Raw genomic sequence first — 26,043 nt, 5'->3', positions numbered from 1 at the left:
CACAGTTTTTCAGTCTGTTACTACATGGATGCAATGCTTTTCACAAACCAAATACCAACCCTCATCCATTTCTTAGAGAGATTAGATAGTCAGCTAGATAATAAATTTTCCTTAAAAGTCCTTCAGTGGAAATTTGAAAAAAAAATTTTCCCCGGAAACACACTGCCATCATTGTTGGTGGATTTTAATTCTTTCTGTCCTCATTCCTTTGTTTCTCAAACGTTATTAGTGGTCTTAAACTTCTTTTGAAGATTTCAGACTGAATAACCTGTCTACTTTAATTCGTTTCTTGTGATGACATCTGTGTCATGTTTCTGACAAAGAAAATCCCCTGTTCAAGGCTGCAGAATAACCTGTCTCTGGTGACCAGCACTAAATAGTTCAAGACTGCCTTTTGTCCTGAGGCAGAAGCACTTCTCTCCTTTTCACTTATCTTTTAATTTCTACGTATAGCTGCTCTCAGATTTTCTTGTTTTCCATACATGTCTCATTCTTTTTGAATCCTGCTAACTTATAATATTCTACGCTAGTACACTTCAGAGGCATATAATTACACTTCCTGAATTATTGTCTAATTTGAATGCCAAGGTTAGCATTTGCTTTTATTTTAGTTGAAGATGAAGAAGAAACAATTGAAGAACAAGAAGCTAAAGAAGGAAACATAAACCATCAAACTGAATTATCTAATCTAGCCAAAGAAGGTAGGCATGTAGCTTGATTCCTCTCTGTGGTGGGCTCTGAAACGACAGATGGAAACATGCAGTAGTTACTGTATTTGTAAATGGGGTCATAGATGAGAAGTTGAATGCATTTAGATGTTTAGTTATATGTAATCTGTATTTATTTTTTTGCGTTTGGAAAGTTCTAGCGATTAGTTTATGGGATGATGATGGACATCTGTACTTTATAAAGCGGTCTGGATACTTAACCAGTTATCACACAGGATAGCTTGAGAAAAAGTATTTCTCTACTGAAGCACTGCATTTCTTTACAACCTTGCACCAAAAGACTCTCAACCTAAGTTCTGGGAATGCATGATAAATACTTAAAACCAGAAGTGTATCAGATTGCACATGAACGTTCTGTCATCAGCTGTCTTGAGTATCTCCAAAGGGTTTTGTGACCCACCTGATAAGTCTGAAAGGGCCCTGAAGTGCTGATCTTGGGGGGTATAAATACTTGAAGGTAAGGGGCTTCTAGGAACAGTGCTCTGGCTAGCAGCTCTCTTTTCATTAGCGACATAACAATAACTGCTGTGCTGAGCTTGATGTATGCAAGGTACCCCGTGGGGATCACTTCACTTATCATGGTAAAAACCTTGCTGGTTTTGAGAGGCAAGCTTCCCATTAAGCTAAACCTGCCCGGCAATTAATATGCAGTTTCCAAATCGGTCTGTTTGGCAGCTTAGTGGCTGCAGCCAGCTGGCCAGTTGGAGGGATTATAACTCTTGGCCAGTCAGCCAAGTTCCTAATGAGGATGTTTCCTGATTGATTGGCCACCACCAGCATGCACATTCCTGCTTCAACAGATCAGACAGGGACCATGGAGGTAGTGGGGTTGAGGTACAGCTCAGTTTTGAAACTTTGAAGTCATGAATTGTCTTTACGCCGCTCGGCTGGATTTGACGTCCCTACCTCCCCAACCGGTAGTTTACTGTCAGTTTGCATGGGGGGTTTGTAATACAGCAAAAAGCAAGCTGGGTGCGCAAACTGCTTGGTGTAATGCCAAGTGTTCTCTGTAATCGAGGTCATTAAATAAATATGCCCATCATCCCCCTAATAATTACCTCTTCAGTTAACTTCTGGTTAGAGAACTGGCTTTATACAATTGTGAAGAACGTAATGAGATTAAAAACAATGGTATTGATAGTTACAAGTTTTGATGTTTTTAAACTTACATCCTTTAATGACTTTCAGCTGAATTGCCTCTGGAAGATTTACTAAAGATGTATGAAGGTGCCTTTGCAGAAAATTTTCACTGGCCCCAGCCGAAGCCTGACAGTGAAGAGGATAGCAGTGAGGAAGGTAAATTACTTTTGTAATTTAGAAGAAGTTTGTTTAGAAGAAGTTGTACTGACTTATAAGGTGAAATAAATTGATTGGCTCTTCTCTTTAAAAGACAGGGAAAAACAAGTATTGAGTGAATCACATTTAAAATTTTTTTATTTTTTAAGTGAAGAAGAATGTTGTATAAAAGAATGAATGGATTGTACAGTGGCTTTCTTGCTAAGCATTTGGAATGATCATTAGAAAAATGAGATTTATTCCTGTTATTACTAAATATTTTTGGATAATGGTCAGTGAAGAATTTCTTCCTTTTTTTTTTTTCATTCTCAGTTTATGAAAAGAGGGTAGTGTTTGCCTCTCTTAAAGTCAAGATGTATGAGATTCTCAGGAACAGTAGCGAGCCATAGGAGAGCCTCTCTACGCTGAATATAACAGCACACTTCATAGCTAGCTATTATTACACAGTTGCCATCTGTTCTGTATTGGAGTTACGACAGAACTACATATTTGAGGATAGGTTTTAGGTACTATCAGAGGACCTCCCTAGAAATCATGAAAAGCTAATGGTCGTGTTAGCCGAGCTAGTGTGAGCATCCAGAACATGTACGTGATTCTGAGCTTAGGCTATTTTTGTTTTAGCTTCACTAGGTTGGAAGTATATATAACTGTTTTTAAAAGTCAGCTGCCTCCTTTTAGACCCCTGTCTGAATTCTAGCCATCTCAATTCCTTTGTGTAACCGATAACTTAAGTTTATTGTAAATGCCAATGTAATTTTTCTCTCTTGTAGAAATGGAAGACCTTATCTCTGATAGGGAAAGTCCTCAAAAAGAAGTTGTTCTCATAGACTCCCTTCTCAGCATTGACCAGTACAAGAGCATAGACAGATCAAGTCCTCCAAAGAAGCATATGCGAGACATATCAGAAGTTGCTGCTGCAGCAGAAATGCTGTTACCTAAAGGCAGCTCTAGGATAACAACAGCGGTAAGACTCCCTGTTTGCTGCTACTGCGTGCGCTTACTTTTACATTAAGAAGGCTTTTTTCCATGATTTCACAGATTTTAGCCACAAATTAGAATAAATATTTTCTAGTTATTGAACTACAGAATGGTTATGCTTTATGACATGGTCTGTGAATTTAACTCAGAAAAAGAGTATGAAATCTTTCACCTTACAGGTAAAATACAATACTCCTTCGCTACTGTATGGGCCTCTCAGAGAATATCAAAAGATTGGGCTGGATTGGCTAGCAAAGCTGTACAGGAAGAATCTCAATGGCATTCTGGCAGATGAGGCTGGGCTTGGAAAAACAGTACAAATTATCGCCTTTTTTGCCCACTTGGCTTGTAATGAAGGTAAGTTCATTTGCCTAACAATTTTAGATGGGTACTGAGCCAGCGTTGTCTTTGTGAATTGTAGCCTAGGGTCACATTTTTTCCTGCTGAACCATATCAGACTTCAGGTAATGCACAGAGTAAGATAATGTCAGAAAAACTTTCTTAGATTGTGTGACATAGGGGTGCCTTCTTATCAAGTATACTATTTGGTCAATCTGCTGTTACCTTCTAGGTGGCAAAATTCTTCTGAAGCCTCATTTATTAGTGTAGAAAAAGCCTTACAAATTGATTAATGACCAGATGGCCACCGATAGTTAAATTCAATGAGTAAATATGAACAGTTGGACACATGTGTCTTGTATGTCATCTCAGATATTACTAATAGTGTTGTTGTAGTCAGGACTGTTTAAGAATATAAGTCTGTCAAAGCTTGTTGTGGAGGTAGTATCTCTTATTCAAGCAGCTGATGTAGGTGAGGGAAAAATAGATATTAGGTGCACAAGGGGTGCTTGAGGTCTGAAAAATAATAAAGAATAGATTAGTCATTAAAATACCTCTGTTGTTATTGGATCTCACTTTTAATGATGAATTTAGTGCACCGCACTTAAAAAATCAGGGCAGAAAATAAGCCCCATGAATTGTCAGTAGTCTCTCTCTCCTGTTAACTGCTATGTTTCCCCTTCCGTAGGTAATTGGGGCCCTCACCTTGTTGTTGTACGGAGCTGTAACATATTGAAATGGGAGCTGGAACTGAAACGCTGGTGCCCAGGATTGAAAATACTTCTCTACTTTGGCAGCCAAAGGGAACTTCGGGCAAAAAGACAGGTACTGTATTTTGCAACTCTTACACTGTTGTATTTAGCATTTTAGATGGCAAGACTCTTCCTTCAACCTGCATTTATCTATATGTTCCTTACATCCTGATGGGATATGAGAAGTTTTTAACACTACAAGTTGGTTTACAAAGAGTTTCACACCTAACAGTTCTAGATTTTCAAAGGCATTTTTGGAAGTCCCTTAGTATTGACCAGTACATGCAATACTTAACCTGCTTTCTGAACTGACTAAATCCAAAGACGAAGACTGTCTTTTAGCATGCTTTGGGTCATAGCATCTTTCTGTTCTTAGTGAAGAAATAGCTGGTTGTGAGATACTTGAGGGTTCTGCCGTAACTTTTGTCTCATCCTCTCTTTCCTTTTCTGTAGGAATGGACAGAACCCAACAGCTTCAATGTGTGTATCACTTCCTACAAACAGCTGTTCAAAGGCCACCCAGCATTTATGAAAATGCGCTGGAAATACTTAATAGTAGATGAGATGCAACAAATAAAGAACATGACTGAGAAACACTGGGAGGCACTTTTCAGTCTCCGCAGGTATGGAGCAGAGAATTGTTTTCCTGCTGGCAGTGGGTTTTTCTCTCTTCATGTCACACAGTTCTCTCTTTAACAGAAAACTGATAAAAACCCTCTTGATTTGGTTTGCCCAAATTCCTGTGCAGCATGCACCTACAGACGCGCCTTTAGTTGAAAGAGGATTCAGAGACGTGCTCAGGATCTTTTTGTTGCTGCTACCATGACACTGTAATTCTTCGCTGATATTTTGTGCTCCCAAACAGATCTCCTTGTATGTTCTGATACTTTGCGATGAGGAAGCTAGTTTGGTAGTATATTCAAGATAAAAAAGATAATTTATCCTAGATCTAATTGTATTAGCACTACGATTTCTTCTGTGTATCTGACAAACCTAAAGCTACAGTAAACAGTGTTTGAATGTTGGTGCCCTTTTCATAATGATGCTAGCTAAATGCTGTATCGGTTAAAAAGCTTCTTTTATTATTCACAGCCAGCATCGTTTGCTTCTGATAGACACTCCTTTGCATAACACATTGATGGAGTTGTGGACCATGGTACATTTTCTGATTCCGGGAATTTCCAGACCTTATCTAGATTTTCCGGTAAAAGCAGCTAATGAGGAGAACCAGGATTATTGCCATAAACTGGTCATCAGGTTACACAGAGTATGTTGTCATTTTTTCTCATCTGTCCTACTACAGTAGTTAAGCTGTTGGGGGGGAAAAAAAAAGGAAGAAAGGAAAAGATGTGGTTCACCTCGAAATTTGTGGCCTTTCTTAACACTTTGTTCAGTTCGGACAGAAAGTCCTGCTGAAAGCAGGGGTTTCTGCTACCAGAATAGTATGGAGATTTCTTTTAAAAAATAATACAAGGCTCAGATTTTGAAGCATAACGTGCAGAAATTAAAGAACAAATTAATGCCTATACAACTGTGCGCATAGCAATGTGATTATATATGGCATATGAGGTTTATCACATCAAATGTGTTAGGTGTGAGTAGGTTTAGCTTCCTGTTGTAAAACTGCATCTTTGAAGTGAAATTTTTTTTACCTCAATTATGAACTGTTTCAGATGATTCAGCCATTTATTTTGCGAAGATCAAAGAGAGACGTTGAAAAGCAGCTGACAAAGAAATATGAACATGTGCTAAAGTGTCGTCTTTCTAGTCGACAAAAAGCTATGTATGAAGATGTCATATTACAACCAGGGTAAGGAGTTAAAACAGGAAATATTTTTTTATTCTTGGTGCTTAAGCAAGGTGATAAATGATTGTCACGGTTGGAAGTGTTTTAGTTTTTTTTTCTGAAATTTCTCATTATGACCAGTGAATAGAATGTAAACTAAACATTGTAAGCTAAAATTACAGGCAAGTGATGCTATGGGCCTGATGAAAAACATGCATTTACCCCTGGAACCTAAAAATCAAGTTGTAATGGTCGCCTTTGCTGCTATTTTGTTTTAAAATTTGTCTCTAATGAGTGGTTCTTTATTTCTTAAAGCCCAAAGTGTTTCTCTTCGCACCCACCCATTTGCCTGCGCTGTGATATCAAGTGGTGCAGGGATGAAACAGAAACAAAGCAGGCAGAGGGTAGGGAGCTGATTAGGTTGTAGTTGACTGTAAGGTAGCACTGGTCCTTAAGTTTCAAGTTTCCAAAGTCACATTTGGTACAGTGCTACTTAAAACACTCTAGAAAGACCTAGGTAAACTCTAAGCTTCTTTTAAGGCTCCTGCATAATGTACTGTATTGCACATTCTCACCTTGCTGATTTAGGGACATCTCCATAAAAGCTGTGCTTAAATTAATGTATTTCTGTATAAATTATTTGGTAGAACCCAAGAAGCTCTCAAAAGTGGACACTTCATCAGTGTCCTGCATGTCCTGATGCAGCTGCAACGGATTTGTAATCACCCTGATCTGATAAATCCCCGGCTTTCGAGTACCTCTTATGTATCGGAAACACTGGAATACAGAACTGCATCTCTGGTACTGAGTGCCCTAGAAAAGGATATTTGGAAGGTGAGTAGAATAGTAAACCGTTTTTTTCTCTCTTGGTTCCCTTGTAGAATTTCAGTACTTAGTATTGTTTTCTTATATGTCATAAGTCTACCTGAAGTTTATAAATAGAAGGAATTCACTATTCCATAGCTGTGCCTACCAAGCACGTACTTGCTGCATCTCTTTTTGTAATAGTAGTTTGAGCTTTTCAAGTGGTTTGTAATCAGTAATTTTTCATGAACTACTTGGTCAAAGAGAAATTAGCTTTGCTTTCATCATACTCACGTTTGCAGGAATTTTCTAACATTGAAAACACTCCGGGTAGCACAGAGCTTATTTACAGCATTCTGTCATTTTCTTTCTGCTTTCAGTAGCTAAAGGAAAGCAAGAGTTACTCTTTTTCTGATTCAATGACTAAATTAGTACACTTCTGTCAATCCATTTGAAGTACCACTATTTGTGTTATCATTAAAGAAGCGATCCCCCTCTTTGAGATAATCAAAGGAATAATTTCATTAGAGAAAAGTATAATGAAGCAGATGAGATGATATTTTTGGTTGATCTTACTTCTGTCCTTCATATTTTTCTACTCCTAAATTATATGCGTGCCTTTATAGTTTTGCATTTGAGCTCGATAGTTAAGAAGCACTTTCTAAGAGTTCTACTTAATTCTTTGGAAATGACGGTATATGAATACGGGGTATTGTTGAATGTGACTTGCTTTGATTTCCATAAATAGCTAATGATTTCCATTCTTTTTCTGCCAGTGCTGATGCTTAAAATGGGACTATCAGCTTAAGACATGTTTCCAAGGTTTCTAGACAGTTTTGGCTAATAATTAATAGTTTACTTTTTAAACTTAGAGCATTTATTTCAAGTTAAAAAGTAAAGTACAGAAAGTGAACTCAGCATAGAACATAGAGAGGACTTAACTGTTTGGGTCATCACATAAAATAAACCTTATTTTACACTGTCCCTAGGAATCAGACTTGTCTCTTTTTGATCTCATTGGAATGGAAAACAAAATGACTCATTATGAAGCACAAATGTTGCCAAAACAAAAGGTTACTAGAAAGCTGATTGAAGAAATCTACAGCTCCCCTCCACCACCGGCTAGGCCCAACCCAGTGAAGCTCAAACCAAGCAGGTATGTACAACTGCCCTCCTTTTAAGCTAGAATTACAAGAGGAAAATGTAGTTCTGTGGCTATGTTTACAGAGTTCTGTCTGCATCTCTGGTAATGTGATTCACACAAAACCTCAGACTTGACTTTGCATTTTATTGTTCTGTTGCTTTCTTGTTTACCCTTGAAAATAGGGATTCTGTGTTAATAGTTTTTTGAGGCATACAATTCCTTTTGAAGTTTGTTTATGGATTTCACATAGTTTTTATTTCACCAGCAGTTGAGCTTTATTCTTGGGGTCCTTGTTTATGGCAAGGGAGTGTTGTTTTGCAAAATTAGCATGGAAATAATTCTTCAGGACTAAGCTGGGCCTACAGTGTTAGCTGTGCTTGCAGTGTTATAAGAGACACATGAAGTTTTATAGCAGTGAATTTTTTAAGAGTATTTCTCTCCTAGTGAAGTAGTGATCTCAAAGCAATGTGGAACTGTTTTTCTGATGCAGAGGAGCTGCCTGATGACCTGCTGGCATGTTGTTGTCTCTCTGGAAATGATAGGAGAGCCCCATTCTTTTTCCAGATTATTGGGCTAGACTGTTTAAGCTGTTTGCTGTAATTCTGATGAATCCTGCATTAAATTGGATGCATGGCAATGGAAGTTTTCTTCTTTCTCAGACTTAGCAAAGTGACTTTATAGAATGTCCACACGTGAAGTTTGTTGAAGTGATGAGTCTTGCCAGCTTCAGCCATCTGCGAGAAAGAGATTAGCACCTGATGCAATCAGTTTATACTTTCTTTGGGTGATAGAGTTTATTTTTAAAGGCCAAACTGTGATCTTCATATAGACTTTGACTTTTTGTATTCTTTTCAGGTTATTTCAACCCGTTCAGTACGGTCAGAAACCTGAGGGCAGGACCGTCGTTTTCCCAAGCACTCAAGTGCAACGCACGGTGACCACAGCGACGGTAACTCAACAGGGACAAGTACGAGGAAGATCACCCATAGCTACGGTGTCTTCAAATCAAGGTAAGAGAGTTAGCGCTAGGTTCGTTACCTTGAACCTCTGCATAGACGATACAAGTTAGGCGGTTAATAGAACTCCTTTTCCCTCTAGCTTAATGGTCTAGAGTACTAATGGCTTAAAAATACCAACAGACTAATTGCCAGTAAATTTCCCCACTAGTTTCTACAGTGCGATCTGCCAGTATAATACAAAACCAAGCTTTGTGTAACCTAACTGTTAGTGTATGGAGTAAATATGGCACAGTTGGTATTTAAACCCTGATGACGTGTAATGTTCTGTTCAAGATGGGAATTTACAGTGCTTTCGTGTATTTATTTAACCTTTAAACAATGCTTTCCAAATATATAATGTTGTAAAAATAGGACGCAGTAATAGGTGTGGATAGAAATCCCAGTCTGTAAGGACAAGCCGTTCCTGTAGCCGTTTTAATATCCTGTTGGAAGGTTTCTTTTTAATGCAGGTTGTTTAAAAGAGTGGAGTTAAAACCTCTAACAGCTTGCACAAACAACCCTTATTGATTGCAGCCGCAGCAGCACAGTTTCAGACAACTCAGGCTTCCACCAGTGCTCCAAGACACCAGCCCGCAGCGACCTTCACCACAGCAACTAGCACAGCCAACCCTGTGAAACCGCGGGGCCAGACCTCTGCGCAGGCCTCTCAGCTAGGCCAGGCCCAGCCACAGGCCCCCTCGCACACCGTCCAACAGAGTGTGCTGCCTCAGAGGCTGGTACTGACCTCTCAGGCCCAGGCACGGTTGCCTAGTAAGTGGCCTCCCCTTTCAAGGTTTCTCCCACCTTTGTACTACAATGAGGTTAAGTTACTAGGCACCCTAAAATGTGTACAGAATCGTTGTTTTTTTTTCACTCTTCTGATTAGCCTTGCTCAGTACGTTGCTTATGACCAAGGAAAATCGAAAATTGGATAAGAAACAATAGAATTGCTGTGGACATACATTAGCGGTGTCAACTTAATCTCCTATTTCTGCATGTTTCTTCTGCTGGCAAGACTTCCTTCAGACCAAATGTTTTAGCTCTCTCCTAATTATTCCTTTCATGTTAAACACTAATCCATCTGCTAAAGGCCTCTCTCGCGGAGAGGAACGTTGCAACTGTTAGGCAGAGAAAAGCGATGAGGCTTTGCTTTAAGGTTGTATGTGCACTGCCTATTAGCATGTGTATAGAGTACTGAGCACTGATGTATTAATTTTATCTCTGGGGTAATGCACTGCCTTTACAAAAGCTAAATTTTCACGCCAATATTTTCTCAGTATTGTAAAACTTAATGCTTAAATGCCTCTAACCCTTCTGCATTTAAATCACAAAAAGCTTGGTCCTTGTCACTTTAAAGCTTTTTGGTTTGTCTAAGTGCAGATCGCTTAATATGAATCACGTTTCATCAGCAAATTTCAGGCCATTTCAAATGTGTATTTACAGTGCCACACGTGTGAATATTTTTGTCTCTTCCTTAAACCTTCGTTCATGCTCTTGAAAAGGCAGTGAAAATCACTTTAATGTCTATACTCGTTCTGTTACAAAGTGTCACATGAGTTTTCAGGTAGCTCCTAATTTTGTTGCTAATGAAAGTGATAACTTCTAAAATGTTGATGTTCTTACCCTTTAAACAATCAGCTTTTTTCCAGTTTGTCCAACAAATATAGAAAGCAATACCTGCTTAACTTTTATATGACACTTTTGATGCACTAAGTATAATTATGCATGGAAGGCGCTTCAGCACCAGTTTACTAACCAAAACTTAGAACTGTGAATATTGAACAACCGGCCTCCCATTTTGTTTTTTTGTAATGCCTGTTTCCCTCCTTAACAGGTGGTGAGGTAGTAAAAATAGCCCAGCTGGCTTCTATAGCAGGAGCACAAGGCAGAATTGCTCAGCCAGAGACCCCTGTAACACTGCAGTTCCAAGGGAACAAGTTCACTTTATCACATAGTCAACTTCGCCAGCTCACTGCAGGGCAACCCTTGCAGTTACAAGGTACTTATTTCAAAACAGGGAGTTTTCCATGATTTAGAATGCTTATTTTTTGGTATGGGCAGCACGTTCCTTGTTGCTGTATATTGAGGAGTTTTTTCCATCCCTATTGCTTGTACTGTTCTGCTCTGCCTGTTTTCTGTGTGAGACAGGGATAACAAGGTAGCTCTGTTCTGAAAAATAAATGCCTATCAAATGAAAGACACGGTTACTTTCTTTTTCTGTGTTGTATTTCAAGATTCTGTTATTGAATTTTTTTTCACATGTATGGAATACAGCTAAAGTAAGGTGGGGCATTATTTCAGCTAAGCTCCCTGATGAGCAGAAACAGACAAAACTGAGGACGTTCTTGGTTTGTTCTGAAATGGTATAAATAGTACTTCAAGATTGGTGTGCCTCTGAATTTTGACCCAGCTATTACCCTGAGCTGAATGCTGCAATATATTTTGCCCTCAGGTTTCCCTTGCTGGTCGTATGTGTGTTGCCAAATTCAGGAGAACCTGGAAATCTTGACTCTCTGTGGGCAACAAAATAAATAGAGGGAATGCTAAGTGAGGACTTTTTGGTTGATTGGATTTCATCTGAATTCCATATAAAATACCTAGATTTAAAATGATACCCCAACAATGTGGATCTCCTCTTTAACTATGTAGACTTAAGTGTTTTCCTCCTATTGGATTTTATGGAACTTTAAATCAGGTTGGTGTGATGAACTTGTCTGGGAAAACTTAACATAGTTTGAAACAGTAATGATCAGTGTGTAACAGTAGTATCTTTTGCTAGAGAACACCATTTATTCTTTTCCACTCTATCCAGCCTAATTTTTTTTAAAATCCTCCATTGCAGGAAGTGTTCTTCAGATTGTTTCAGCACCTGGTCAGCAGTATTTGAGACCTCAGGGTCCGGTTGTCATGCAGACAGTTTCCCAAGCGGGAACTGTTCAGAATGCTCTGAACGCTTTAGGAAACCAGCATCAAGCAGGTGTCCCAACTTCCACAGCAGTGACACAGCAAGGTAGGTTTTCTAGCCTGAAGAAATGTGTCTATCAAAACATTCAATTACTAAAATCACATTGATATATAACTCCAAATTGTTATAGATTGTAATTCTCTAAGTTGAGTTCAGAAGCAGGTAAACTATGAGGCAAATCCTTCTGGTTTGTGTGTGATGTATAGTGGGGTTTTAGATAAGTTTTTAGTACAAACTTGGGAGAGCTTGAAACTGTATTAAATATATTTTTTTTTTTACCAGTTGTGTCTTAGGTCAGATTTTTGTGGGAAGAAGTGAATTTGGAATACTTTACTTTTTTCAAAGAAAGATCAGGGTGATTATTTTTTATACTGAGAGAGAATGTCCAGCAATTCTCTCAATTTTTCCACGTTGATTTTGCTTTTATCTAATTTTCTTTGCTTCTCTATCTAATCAAGCTACTGTTTTCCCTTTCCCTCAGCAAATACTGCTTAGGTGTTTGGTACCTTGCTGCAAATGTGATCAGGTCCTTGCTTAAAAACACAATCAAGATCTTGATCAAAAAACAATAGAGAAATTGTCTAGGATGCATTTACAACAGAACAGCAGATTGTTAAATGATGATAAATGCAATGCTAGGAGTTCATTTCTGGAAATGGCCATCTGCTGTAATTTTCTCTGGATATAAACCGTTCCCTCAAAACAGACTGTTTACTGCTCCCTTTTGATATATTAATGTGCCCTTGAAGTACATATTTTGATTCTCTGAAGAGTAAACATCTCATCATAAAAAGGGGAGAGGAAGCTTCAACAGCCTCCCAGTTGTTGGGAGGTAAAGGATTTCTGTCATAGTTTGGAAGATCCGTGGCTCAAATGTTTCACCCTCCAGCTCTGATTACGTTACAGGTACTCCTAATATGGCCACTGATGTAAGATTTCTACAAAAACTCACGCATGTTGCTACTCTTATGATGGTAAAAAGAGAGCTCCATTAAAAGCAATAATAACTAAAGTTCTGTTTCCAGTTGATAAAAGAAAACGTTATTTTTGCTGTTCATCTTTGGAGGAAGATGTAAAGCACATTGAAAATACTTTTTTTGACTTTCTGAATTTTGGATAAAATGCCAAATAAATTCCATTGCTGTGGTTGACTGGAAACTGTAATTGCTGGGCTCACGCATAGCTGTGTAGTAAAATTGGATTTATACTGGCTATCTGTATTAGCTTGTTTGTAATGAAAATGCAGAAAGGCAAAGCTTAAACCTCTGCAGACTCCCTGGAGTCTATTATTCTTAATGTAAGGGCTAGCACCTGCTTGTTCACTTGAATGCAATTCTTCATGGATGTATTGACTCGCCACTAAATACAGTGTCACAGTGACTAGCGGAAGGTTGTGCTGCTTTTCTAGTATAAATAATCAGTGCTGATGAGCAATGCGTTCTGGCTGAGATAGAAACCTATATATCCTATCAAGAAAATAACTGCTAGACAGTGTCCGTAGCCTGCTAGTACATGAAGGGTATTACTGTAGTTTCAATTAGTTTCCTTGTGTGTAACGTTCTCATCGTTTGGTTAGCAGTCTGGGAAAACATCTGCTAGCAGTTGAATTCACAAGAATGCTACTCTGAGATTCCATCATATAGTTTCATCAATTTGTAGATACACAGAATTCATACGTTTTCTGGAAAATCTTAGATGATTTGTTTAAGGTAAATTAGAACAATCTTTTCCCAATTTAGATTATAACTTCTAAATCTTAGTACCTATTGCACTATACATGACATTCTGAATAAACTATGAATGCAGCAGGTCTTTGTGCAAAGCAAAGTAAAATTCAGTTGATGGGTCTTGGATTTTTGTGAAAACAGTTGGTGCAGATATCTATCAGATATCTGGTGTGTAACAAAATACAAATTTGCAATACCCAATGGACATTTAGACTAAAAATTTGTCTGCAATTATGATGTGTTACAGCTATGAAATGTCTACTTATTGAAAATTATAAATGAAACCAATCTTCAGAAGAATAAATATATAAACACAAGGTTTATCCTCAGTTTGTATTCCAGGTAGAACTGCAGTTACTAATTTGTCATCTGGTGACATGGGAGGAGCGTTAAAACCAGCACCTACCCATGGACAGTCACAGGTACTTAATTTTTATTTTCTTATGGAAACACAACTTTTCAGGATAGATACTAAGTCCAGGGAGTAGTTGGAAGCTATAATTTACAAAGCTGGAATTAATTAGGAACTTTGATGATTACAGATTAGGTAAAAAAACCAACTTTTGTCAGTGTTTCAGGTTGGCAGATCTGATGCATTTTCATCTATAATCCATAGTTTAAAATAAATTCTGGTGTATAAAAGCAGCTAACAGCTTTCTTGTGCTGTGATAGCAGGCAGGTTTTTATAACTGTAATATATTGTAATTATGTAGTAATGCATAAATAAAGGAATCGTAAGATTTTCTGTGTGTTTAGAACACAAAGGCAATTGGGCTGATTTTTATACATTTCTAATCTTAACAGGTTTTTAGAAGAGATACCCAAGCAACCTATAAAGCATAGGGAAACCTCAAGTATATGTTAAACCGTGCAAGAACCTGCACCTTATCAATATTAATGTGTTAACTGAAACGTCCCAAATATAAATAATAAATTTTGTTTTGTTTCCAAAATGATGAAAATGTACTTTAAAAAAAGAAAGACGACACTAAACTAAGATAGAATTGACTCTTTAATATGAATTAAATTTAGCTGTAGTCTTCAAATTTTATCCAAAATGTACACCTTTTGTGATTGGTCCAAGTAGTTGTTATAATCTAGGATGTTGGTGGCATAAAGCACACAGTACTCTGATCCTGATAGCTTCGTTCTAAAGAAACTCAAATTCCTAAGTGATTGTGATGAGCAGCAAATGTTTTTTTCAACTTTTCTTGGCAAAGGAAACATATGAAGAAAAGAACCGGCTTTTGAAGGAGCGCCTGGACAGAATATTTTCTGGCAATGAGCGCCGTTGTTCACGGGCCCCAATGTATGGCAGAGACTTGCTGAGTGTTTGTTCTTTGGCTGGTGAAAGAAAGCCCGCTCAGCTGTCTTCCAGTGAAGACAACAGTTGGAGGTGGGCTGGCTTTGTGAACTGTTGCCTTTCTTCAAGTGCCTCTGGAGGCCCAAGTAACCCATTGCAAGAAATGATCCTGACTTTGGTTCAGCAACGAGAATCTCTGAAGGATGTTGTTAACAGGTAATGTGTGACTCTGCCTTGTAAGCCTTTATCACATTTAGTTATTGCTTAAACGCTCCTTTTCAAAAAAGCTTTAAAACCTTGTTTCTGTTCCTGCGCTTGTTTGGTTTAGGCTGATTTATTTAGCAGTAGATGATGTGCAGTATGAACATAAAAAATAACAGTCACTTCTATTTCTTTTAGGATCTTTATAATAAGAGTTTTCAGTGCCTCATTCCTAATTTCAAGCCCAAACTCAGCTGACATTCTTATGCTTTGGATTTACTTCTGAGTAGGTACCTCTTGGAGCCAACCAACAAGAGTTAAGACAGAGATGTAGGCAGAAGCTAGTTTAGCTAAAGCTGACATTTAGTGGATTGTGTGCAGAGCAGTAGCTGCAGTTTTCTAAAAACATGAAATACAATTAGAACTCCTCAAACTTTTTTTGAATTGCTTTTAGTAAGTTTGATATGAGGGGTGTTTCTTGTGTTTGAGCTCCAGTGACTGAATACAGTGGTCACAGTGCAAACACTTTAACAGAAGCTATCGTCAAAGCAGACAAAACAAAACAAAAAGATAAAGGGAGATAGAGAATATTAAGACTTTGAAGGTATGCAGCACTTAGTAAGTCACTTTAACAAAGTGGTTAGATATTAGTGTAAAATTACGTGGTTGACAGGCTGAAAATTATTGCTGCAGATGATTATTTTGTATGTAACTTTTTAAACTGGTATTCCCTTGTTTTGATGCTTTTCACAGGGCTCTCTTCGTATTGCCAGCTGCAGTTGCTGCTCCCCCATGTTTGTATGTAGCAAATCCTCCCCCTTCATACAGTCACAGACTGAAACTCCTTAAGCACAGTCTTAAGCAGAAGGCAGCTCCACACTTGCATCAGTTGCAACAGATTACAACTCCTCACTTGCTGCAGTTCCCTGACCTCCGGCTGGTGCAGTATGACTCAGGTAAAGGAGGACATTTGGTGACAATATTTCAGTAATTTCCTGTTTCACAGGAATAGAATTTCTATATAAAATCATTATTGGTTTTCTTGTTTGAAATATAGGAAAATTAGAAGCTCTTGCTGTCTTGCTCCAAAAGTTGAAATCTGAAGGGCGCCGTGTGCTGATTTTGTCACAGATGATTCTGATGTTGGACATACTGGAATTGTTCCTGAATTTCCATTTCCTCACGTTTGTGAGGATTGATGAATATGCTAACCATGAACAACGGCAGGTAAGCTTGCCCTAACGGTCGTCAACTGGTACAGCAATTTGTGCTGCTCAGGCTTTTACACGCCTACAGCAGGGGAAGGAAATTTGCCTTGTTTCTTACTCATTTTGAAACACTTGGTTTTGTCTGGTTTTTGTTAGGCTATAGTGAATTTGGTTTGGTATTCTGTTTTGATGTATGGTTTATTTACTCCTTACTTTTATTCCGTTTATGTAGGAGCTGATGAAAATTTTCAACAGAGACAAGCGCATTTTCTGTGCCATCCTTTCCTCTCACAGTCGTTCCACTGGAGTCAATCTCGTTGAGGCAGACACCGTTGTGTTCTATGACAATGACCTAAACCCAGTGATGGATGCAAAAGCTCAGGAATGGTGTGACAGAATTGGGAGGTGTAAAGATATCCATATATACAGGTGATGGTTACAGATCAATGACCACTCTTTAACATGCTTTAATGTAAGGTTAATTCAGATAGTGCTACTCTGTATGATCTGAAATAAAGTGGAAACAGTGCTGAAAACTTCATCTCACTTCAATAAAAAAGATGCTGGGTTATCATATGAAAATGTGATCTTTCTTAACACCAAATGTAATGAACGAATCGTACCTGCGTGGTTTTCATCTGTTAGTTTACATGGAATTTTTTAAATGAGGTGGTTTTTGATTGTGTTTGTTTGTTTGTTTTTTAAATTACACTCATTGTTAAAACAAAGCTTTGAAGTAGAGGTGGTAGTATGTGTTTCGTTCTGGGCCTGTACCGGAACTAAAAAAAAAAAAAAAAAACCCACAAACCACCACATTTTGAGTTCAGTGTTATCATTCTCTAAGGGCAACTTCTCTTTTTGTTTCTGAAAGCTGTTTTGGAAATGACTTATCAGATGCCTGTTCTTTCCTTTTTCTCGTTTTTTTTTTAGGCTTGTCAGTGGTAATTCTGTAGAAGAGAAGCTTTTGAAAAACGGCACAAAGGACTTGATCAGAGAAGTAGCTGCTCAGGGAAATGACTATTCAATGGCCTTTTTAACACAGGTAAGTTAATATTCAAAATATGTTCAAACACCTGTGTTGCAGTGTTTAATAAATCCAAGCATCTGTGTTGCAGTGTTTAGTAACAGTTTAGTAGAAATCTGTTTGGGCTAGAATTGATAGGTGAGCACATTAGATTTCATGATTGCTTGAACTCTAGGTGTTAGGGCCACGTTCTCTGAAATACTGCCCATCTGCTTTTGTTCTGTTACTTCCATAGTGATGCGCAGGCATCACCTGTGTGACTTAATATATTCTGGTTTCTTGCACCCTGCTGCAAAATTCTGCAGAGCTTGTTAGGATGAAGGTTTCAATAACTTCGAAATATAAAGTTTGGGTATTTAGTGAGATAGGCTCTCAGTTGCTGCTCCGAAGATGCAGAAGACGGTGACTGCACTGATGAAGCTAGTCCATCCCCTTCTGGCACTCCCAGTATGGTGGTGCAGGATGAGGCAGTGTGTATTTCTGACGTGCCTATAAATGAACTGTTAACACTTTATTCTACTCTGTAGTCCTACAGGAGAAAGTTACAGAAGAGAAAACGGACAATTTTCCAGAAATAATAGATAAAGGCTTATTTTTTCTTTAGTCAGTCCATAGTAAGGTCACTTGAACCTGAGCTAATTCAAAGTTATGTGAAAAAATAGAGTGGTCCCGAAAGCTGAATGTACTACTTTTTTTTTTTCTTCTACCTACCAAGCAAACGATTCAGGAATTGTTTGAGGTTCATTCTCCTATGGAGGATTCTGGATTTAGAGTGAAAGCTGAAGAATTTGTAGTACTCTCTCAAGAACCATCTCCAGCAGAAAATATTTCACCTAAAGTTGCAAGACCATTCATAGAGGTAATTATTAACACATACATTAAAAATACAGCTGTGCAGTATTAGTATTATAATACTAACTATATTAGTATGCCTTTTTTTATTTGGGTAAATTCTGTCAATCTCTTTTTCTGGTAATTTTATGTTGTTTTGTCATTTTCCTCGTAACAAAACTTCCAAAAGCCCACAGTTGAGTTGTATATTTTCTGGGGACTGCTTCTCTTGCCTCAGCAGAGACTTATTCCAGAAATTTGTGTTGGATTTCAGTGAACTTCTTGTGGGGTTCCTTTCCATATTTTTGAAGTCTTCATTATTTTTAAAATATATTTTTCTGAAAGGCCCTCAACAGTATTGAACAAGAGGATGAGGAGTCGAATGATCGCATACAAGAAATAGGACCCGAGTCAAGCATTGAACCTTTAATCTCAGAGCTCTGCGAGACAAAATACAATGATGAGCCCTCACGGCTGCAGGAGTTAGTTGCTGTTGTGGATCAGGTACTGTGACTTCCCATGAATATTTGGTTAAAAAGTAATGTTTAGTTCAAATATTTCAATTTCTTTTCAGTCTGGCCTTAAAGCAACTTTGTTGTCTATGGGATTGATATTCCCATTAAATGGATGGGAGATGTCCTACTGACTTAAGCCATCAGAGAGGGAGATTGGTTTTAAGGAGAGCTTTGATACGCTCTCCTTCAGTTAACATTTCTTTTACTAGCCTCAATACTAACTTTTTTTTCCTTGATATGTTCTCTCAGCTGACTCCAATTGAGAAGTATGCTTTGAATTATTTAGAGCTCTTCCACGTTTCAGTTGATGAGAACGAGCCACGGTTGAATGAGGTAAAACAAATCTTTCTTTTCCATGTTGTTCTGTCACAGTATGTACAAGCAGGGTTATATTTTCAACGTGAAGTGGAAATTTCTCCAATGACGTGGAACATATTGTAGGCACTTCTGCGATCTTCTCTTGCTATACTTTATGAACACCAGAATGCCTTAGAGAGAGCTTATTATTTTGGGATTCTCTTGGTTTAAGCAGGTTTCAGTTCTTAAATTCTTTTTTGTAAAATGGGAATGACATTCTTCATCAGAGCTCAGCAAATATTTGTTGTACTGCATTGATAGTGGGGGGAAAAAATTCAGTAATTTCAATGAGCCTGCTTGTTTGGGTAAAGGAGCTGTGTTCTGCCTGTCTTGGTTGTTTAACTGAAATTCTGAGTTTGCTTTATTTCAAGGGTTTAAAGACCCTCAACAGAGACTACAAAATCTCTTCTAAATGATTGTGGAAGTATCTGTTAAGAAATTGCTGTAAGATTTCTGTGCCTGAAAATGTCAAAGTTTAAGGAGTTTGTCCATAAAAATACAAAGCGATAACTTTTAATCCAGTGTCTGTTACTGCATAAAGTTTATAAGGAGTCTGACTTTCATCTAGATGGAATTGAAAACTGCAAAGAAAGCGTGGGAAGTCCAGCATATGAAGGAGTTAAAGGAAAAAGAGCAAAAAATGCTTTGGGAGGATGAAGAGGAACTTCTAACGTACACTCGGGAGGATGCATACAACAAAGTAATTCCTGATTAGTCTTGTTTTTCTAAATAGTGTATTTCTTAACATTTATTCTGAGAATGCCTTTTCCTTCAGTGTTCAGTTGGATCATTTGAACTGTATTCTCTTTTTGCTGTCTAGGAATATGTCTATGAAGGTCCAGACGGACAAACCGAAATAATGCCTGTAAGTAAAAGTAACACCAGGCAGCTTATTTTTGAAACAGAGAGATCAGTGGAGAGTTAATATTGCAATAACCACAAATTTTGTTCTGTGCAGCTTTGGACTCCTCCCACTCCACCTCAGGATGACAATGATATCTATATTGATTCTGTTATGTGCCTGATGTATGATACCACCCCTATTCCAGAATCGAAGTTGCCTCCAGTGTATGTCAGGAAGGAACGTAAACGACACAAAACAGATCCATCTGGTAAATGTTTGTTCAAAACTGTTCTGAGATTTATTGCTGAAAGATAAAAAAATCGGGGGATTTTTCATGCCTCCTACAAGTCTGGTCCAGTATAGATCAAATTTGCAGGTTTGAAGAGATGAAAATTCCTGTCTCACCGTGGTCTTGAAGCAATAGGATCACTGGAAGCCCCAGTTCTTACAGTGTGTCTTTCTGCTTAGACATATAGGTGTTTTTTAAAAGGACAATTTTATAAAACAGGCATTCTACTATGTGAGTTAGGACAAGGCCGATCTTACTTTATACCAGGCTCTGTTTAGTTACTGACAGTATGCTTTTAAGAGGCAGTGGGGAATACTCTGTACACAGGTAGGAGCATTTTGTGGCTATAAGTAGCAGGAGAATCAAAGAATGGTAGTAACTATTTACCAGGAAGGTTTGGTTTTTTTTTTTTTTTGTCTTAGCTGCAGGTAGGAAGAAAAAGCAACGTCATGGCGAGACAGTTATTCCACCTCGTTCACTTTTTGATCGAGCAACTCCAGGAATGTTGAAAATGCGCCGAGAGGGCAAAGAGCAAAAGAAGAACATCTTGTTGAAACAACAAACGCAGTTTGCAAAGCCTTTGCCGACTCTTGTCAAACCAGCGGCTGAGGCTGGACAGGATAATCCAGAGTGGTTGATCAGTGAAGACTGGGCACTTCTGCAGGTCAGATGATACCTGCACTTTCTTCTGTTATTATTTATTGTATTTTTGCTTCTGATTTCAGAAATGGCTCTTTCTGCACTTGATCTGTTCAAGGTTATTTCTAACTCTTAATGGTTAGTTTGGCATTTTGCTGACATAACTCAGAGCAGATTGCCTATCATTTGCGTTCCTCTAAGGATAAATTAAAGGTTAAACTACAGAATGGAAGATTAAGTCCTATTTTTGTTGTAGAGACCACTTACTATTATGTTCCAGATTAGTTGTGCTGGCAGAACGTTGGATAATGCAGCTAAGGTTCTCCCCACCTTTGAGAAGAGAGCAGCACTTGAATGGCAGCTCTCTGTTCCTCTTATACCAATCTCCAAGTGTTTTCTTGCACGTCAGTCTGCATAATAGCATTTTATGCTCATTTATTCTCCGTGAATGTAGGTGAACCCATCGCCTGAGCCCTAAGCTGTCTGTGTCATTGTAGTAATGGTGCGTGGACACATGCAGATAAGGGTAGGTTTGGAAGATTGGAATGATTTGTCATCTGAAGCTTTTGTACTTTATCTCTTGTAGGCAGTGAAGCAGCTGCTGGAGCTTCCTTTAAATCTTGCTGTTGTATCGCCAGCACACACTCCCAATTGGGACCTTGTTAGTGATGTTGTTAACTCATGCAGCAGAGTCTATCGCTCACCAAAACAATGCCGAAACAGATACGAAAATGTCATTATTCCAAGGGAAGAAGGAAAGGTGAGTTTACATAGAATGATGCGTCTTTTTTTACCTTAAGTTTGTAGAGTTTTTTTTCCTTATCTCCGTAAACACTTGTTTTTTGTTAAATGTTTCAACAGTGTAAATAAATAACTTTTAAAAGATTATAAAATTATCCTCATCAGGATTTCCACTTATTTTATGTGATTTCTTTGAAAAGAAAAAGCACCTGAACAAAATCTTCCACAAAAGATCATCTAACTTTCCTTCTTATTTTACAGCTAATGTACGAAGCTAATCCTAAAAAGAAGACAAAAAGTATTTATAAGGTGTGCATTGGTATTCTTTCAAAATCAAATCTAGACACTGTGGTATTTAGCAGCAATGGAGGTGGGCAGATAATTCATATGCGATCCATGTTGAGTGCTACTTGAGTTCTGAAACATCAATTAAAACTCCAAATTTATTTTTCCTTTCTTTGTTGATACAGTGGATTGACACCAGACTTCAGCTTTTGGATTTGGTAGATAAATTTTAAATCATGCAAGAAGTTTGTGATTTCACTTAAACTGTAGTGGGTATTTTTCCACCTAACAACCACCATGTAACTTATCCTGATTATTGTGACGGTACTTAAGATCTGTAAGAATGCACTTCATGCTAGGGTCTAAGTGGATTACAAATATATAGTGACTTTAATGCTCGAAGCACCTTTTAGTGAATGAGGATGGTAGTACGCTACAGAAATAAAAACAAATTCCATTATTATAAACAACTTCTTCCAAACCATACAGCAATTTAGTGACAGAACTGGGTAGCGAATCTAGAACTTCTGACTGTAGTCCCATTCTCTGACTAATAAGCAGGTTTGTCCCTGACTGGCAGTTTCTGCTTAGGAGAAGCCAAATGTTAGAATGGCATGGTGTGTTGGATCTTAACATAGCTTTGTTGGGAGAGCAGTGCAGTGATGGTTTTATTATATTATGCGTGCGCTATGCATAACTGTAAACTAATGGGCTCTCGATTTGGGTACTGAATTAAACTTGCAAAATCTAAACTAAAGCAAAGATTTTTTTTTTTTTTTCAAATTAGAGTTTGCCATTTTGTATGTCCCCAAGTGCTGATGCCAGTGTGACCGTGAGAACTGCTCATTATTTTGCTCTTTCTTTATATATTTCCCATAGAGTTTTGTGTAACCGTAAGTTATCAGTGACACGAGGCAGAAACCAGTCTGTGATAGATATGTTGGAGTACGTTTTTAAATAATCTACAAGCGCACCATGTGTTTATACATAGACAAAGCGCCATGGGGGTGTGTTCGCAATTGAAAGTTGGTTTGTTTTCATTTTTTAGACTAAAAACAGTCGCCCACTGCGTACCAATCAGATCTATGCTCAAGATGAGGGTGCCACCCACACACAACTTTATACTAATCATTTTGAGATGATGAAAATGATTGCAGGGAAAAGAAGTCCACCTATCAAACCTCTGTAAGTGTAACTGGGATCATTCCATCTCCCTGTCACCACAGATCTCCTGGAAACCATGTTCGGAATTGCTGTCTCAAGCGAGAGTCATTTTACGCTCTGTTTCAAACTGCTGGTTTTTTTTCTCTGTTCTTGCATCCTGGCCTTCTGTCATTGGAACACCTCCATATTTCATGTGTTTGGGTTAGCTTTTACTCACTGCATGAATTTGTTTTGCGTGATTAAGAGCAGAAGAGCACTCAGTTGTTTTCTTTTAATCTACGTGAGAAACTACACTTTCCATTTGCCTGAATTGTAAACGTTTTGATGTCTGTGCTGTTTAATAGTACATTGTTTTCTATGTATATTCCGGCAGTAACTTTTTCTGTATCCATTTAATATTTACTCTGAGTCTTTCTTAAAATGTCTGTCTGTATGCAGGCTCCAGTACTGGTGGGAATATCATGAAAACTTTGCCGAAACTGCAGTGTCACCCACTAAAACATGTGAAATTAAATATTGTTTTTAAGTTTTTTTCTGTCTCCAGTAATACAGTTTTGCTCAATTTCAGACTTGGCATGAATCCTTTCCAGAAGAATCCAAAGCATGCATCGGTGCTTGCAGAAAGGTGGGCATTCTCTGTCTTAAAGGAGTTATGAACTGCATAAAAGTGCTTTTTTTTTTTCCTTTTTTAATTTTCAGTTGTTTATTTTTAACAATTGTGTGCTTTTGTCTATCCATTTCTAGTGGAATCAACTATGATAAGCCGCTTCCTCCAATTCAAGTTGCATCCCTCCGAGCAGAACGTATTGCAAAAGAGAAAAAGGTATGGTCTCCACCTCAGTTATACATATGATTGCAGTAATTAAAAAATGAGATAACAGAGGAAGTATGAGAAAAGCTGCCTCCTGGGAGAAGTTTGGCGGTACAGTAGATGTTATGGGCAGCTGCTAATTGTTCATGTCCTAGGGTTTAGATATCCAAGGTCCAAAGTGGGACCTTTCCTTGGGCCTGTATGTCCCACTCAAACTCATTGTTTAGAAGCATCTTTTTGGAAAACATACTAAAACCATGTAAAAATCTTGTTTTATTCTTGACCATTCTATAGCCTCCTTTCTTATATTATTCAGGAGGAGATACTTGTCCTTGCTTCTTGATGGTCAGTTGCTCGTTGTGCCATGCTCTAAGCCATATAACCATGAATATAGCTTGTAGTTTGACACTAGTTAGGTCGTGTAACTTGGGAGTTACAGTGAGGACAGATGTGCATGCTGTCTCTGCGTACACATACATATTACATGCTTAGAATTAAAGTAGTTTTGTTTGTTGCGTTGTTTTGTTTTGTTTTTAAAAAAATACATCCTGATTGTTACATGCACTGTTTTGAAGACTGTGAAGCTGACGCTTTGATTTCCTAGGCTTTGGCTGAACAGCAGAGGGCACAGCAGCAGACAGGTCCACAGCCGCAGCAGCCGCAAGCTGGCCAGCAGCAAGCTCAGCAACCGGCTGTACAGCAAGCACAGGCCCAACCTCAGCCGCAGGCTCAGGCACAGGTAGTTCAGCAGCCGCAGGCAGTAGTGCAGACTGCAGTAACTACTGTGGCCAACACAGCAGTATTGGTAAGAAAGGGAGGGCTTGGTGCCTCTGATGTAGTACCTTCAGTTCTTCTGTGTGTACCGTATTTGCGTGTTCTGTTTTCTTTGGAAGGTGAGAATTTTAGGTCAGTGTAGTGAGGTAAAAACTCTTTCTGTCCTTCTTTCTGTCTTTCTGTCTTTCTTTTTCCTGAGTGTGCTGGGCGACCTCTTTTTTTGCTCATTTTTTAAGACTGTTCATAGCGTTCTAGCCATAGGTCTTGGCATTCTGAGGTGGAAAAACACCATATCCGTTGCAAAGATTTTTCGCCTTTTTCAGTTTAGACTTTAATTTAATTTAATCAAAGTCTGAGCAAATACCTTTACACAGTCAGTGAACAGTGTTATACAGAGAACTTGGACAATAAAGAGAAAGTAGCTATAAGAGTTACTCTGTTAAAGTAGCTTAAAACCAAAGCTTTACTAACCTTTGCAAGGGAACTGGAATGTTACATCCTACAGGACTTATCATGGTGGTTTTATTGCAAATCCGTGCAAAGTTTTCCTGGCTTCCTTAAATCTGGAGTCTGTTTTAACGAGTCTGATGACAGGTCTGGTGCTTTTGTTTTTAGAGCCAATCCAGTTTGCATACTAATGTGTGCAGGCAGTGGTGATTTTAATTTGCTTGTTGAAGGGCAAATAGATCAGTAATTTTATTTGGCTTGTTGAAGGGCAGATAGGTCAATAATACAGCTTTTACAGAAAGAGACAGAGGATGGGTTCTGACCCATAAGTATTGCTGTGTATCTACTGCTCAGTGATGTTCACGTGTAAGTGGTTGTCTGTGGCACTCCAGAGTAATATATTGCTCCCTTCTTCTGCTAAGAAGGATGTCAAATGACCAGTGTTTACTGAACATTTGACTGATCTCCAATTGCTCATTAGTGTGGCAGAATCATAATATATACGTTGGTTGTTGTTGATATGTAAAATGAACGGACAACTGCAGAAGTATCTGTGCATTTTATTGCATTTTTCTTATTTTGTCACTTCTGGAATACAGCATTGTGTTAAACAGCATAGTAGCGTAAGAGCTATATTCAGTTTTCTTTTACTGTTTTTCTGAACTGTTACCTCAATTGTCTTCTAAATAGGCGGGCACAATCAAAACAGCAGTTACGGGGACAAGTATACAGACTGGTAAGAAGACTTTATAATTAGGCATTGGAGATGATAGGACACTCGGATTTTCGTTTTTAGAATCTCACATTTAGTCCTGGCTTACTTTCAGCTACAGTGAGTGGAAACGTCATAGTGAATACCGTTGCTGGAGTCCCTGCTGCTACCTTTCAGCCCATCAATAAACGTCTGGCTTCACCTGTTATACCTGGAACGTTGACTGTGAGTAGATCACATCATTAATTATGTCCCTAAACTGATCTTGGTTGCGTATTTTATCAGCGTATCTGTTTTCTTCTTGAGCTTTCCATGTCATCAGAAACTCTACTTCTTGCAAATTCCATGTGCATCATGTGATTCTTTATCAAACCCCTCTCC

The 26,043-nt window shown here is 38.3% G+C and overlaps 1 protein-coding gene across 15 annotated transcripts in view; it reads left to right on the top strand.

Annotated features, from left to right (window-relative positions):
* Positions 1 to 26,043, top strand: part of EP400 (E1A binding protein p400) — a 51,157-nt gene that overhangs the window by 16,018 nt on the left and 9,096 nt on the right. For 5 of the 15 annotated variants that reach the window (XR_014229533.1, XM_082324757.1, XM_082324754.1 and 2 more), the window contains 35 exons: positions 612 to 701; positions 1,917 to 2,024; positions 2,795 to 2,988; positions 3,182 to 3,359; positions 4,030 to 4,166; positions 4,547 to 4,716; positions 5,186 to 5,360; positions 5,767 to 5,903; positions 6,527 to 6,713; positions 7,673 to 7,839; positions 8,683 to 8,837; positions 9,360 to 9,596; positions 10,660 to 10,824; positions 11,668 to 11,835; positions 13,848 to 13,939; positions 14,738 to 15,036; positions 15,775 to 15,977; positions 16,079 to 16,248; positions 16,462 to 16,658; positions 17,160 to 17,271; positions 17,969 to 18,112; positions 18,430 to 18,588; positions 18,849 to 18,932; positions 19,525 to 19,656; positions 19,777 to 19,821; positions 19,915 to 20,068; positions 20,512 to 20,753; positions 21,315 to 21,488; positions 21,731 to 21,778; positions 22,803 to 22,939; positions 23,487 to 23,543; positions 23,663 to 23,741; positions 24,334 to 24,534; positions 25,641 to 25,686; positions 25,778 to 25,887. Coding sequence is in view for 11 of the 15 variants with exons in the window: in XM_082324757.1 (XP_082180883.1) it covers positions 612 to 701; positions 1,917 to 2,024; positions 2,795 to 2,988; positions 3,182 to 3,359; positions 4,030 to 4,166; positions 4,547 to 4,716; positions 5,186 to 5,360; positions 5,767 to 5,903; positions 6,527 to 6,713; positions 7,673 to 7,839; positions 8,683 to 8,837; positions 9,360 to 9,596; positions 10,660 to 10,824; positions 11,668 to 11,835; positions 13,848 to 13,939; positions 14,738 to 15,036; positions 15,775 to 15,977; positions 16,079 to 16,248; positions 16,462 to 16,658; positions 17,160 to 17,271; positions 17,969 to 18,112; positions 18,430 to 18,588; positions 18,849 to 18,932; positions 19,525 to 19,656; positions 19,777 to 19,821; positions 19,915 to 20,068; positions 20,512 to 20,753; positions 21,315 to 21,488; positions 21,731 to 21,778; positions 22,803 to 22,939; positions 23,487 to 23,543; positions 23,663 to 23,741; positions 24,334 to 24,534; positions 25,641 to 25,686; positions 25,778 to 25,887 (5,153 nt within the window). In the remaining 4 variants the exon portion in view is untranslated. Of the gene's footprint in view, positions 1 to 611; positions 702 to 1,916; positions 2,025 to 2,794; positions 2,989 to 3,181; positions 3,360 to 4,029; positions 4,167 to 4,546; positions 4,717 to 5,185; positions 5,361 to 5,766; positions 5,904 to 6,526; positions 6,714 to 7,672; positions 7,840 to 8,682; positions 8,838 to 9,359; positions 9,597 to 10,659; positions 10,825 to 11,667; positions 11,840 to 13,847; positions 13,940 to 14,737; positions 15,037 to 15,774; positions 15,978 to 16,078; positions 16,249 to 16,461; positions 16,659 to 17,159; positions 17,272 to 17,968; positions 18,113 to 18,429; positions 18,589 to 18,848; positions 18,933 to 19,524; positions 19,657 to 19,776; positions 19,822 to 19,914; positions 20,069 to 20,511; positions 20,754 to 21,314; positions 21,489 to 21,730; positions 21,779 to 22,802; positions 22,940 to 23,486; positions 23,544 to 23,662; positions 23,742 to 24,304; positions 24,535 to 25,640; positions 25,687 to 25,777; positions 25,888 to 26,043 lie in introns of those variants that run through there. The other 10 variants (XM_082324751.1, XM_082324755.1, XM_082324756.1 and 7 more) reach the window with 9 other exon arrangements.

Source organism: Platalea leucorodia (assembly GCF_965183815.1).
Source record: "Platalea leucorodia genome assembly, chromosome: 12".
NCBI lineage: Eukaryota > Metazoa > Chordata > Aves > Pelecaniformes > Threskiornithidae > Platalea > Platalea leucorodia.
This window is presented reverse-complemented; position numbering and strand designations above follow the sequence as displayed.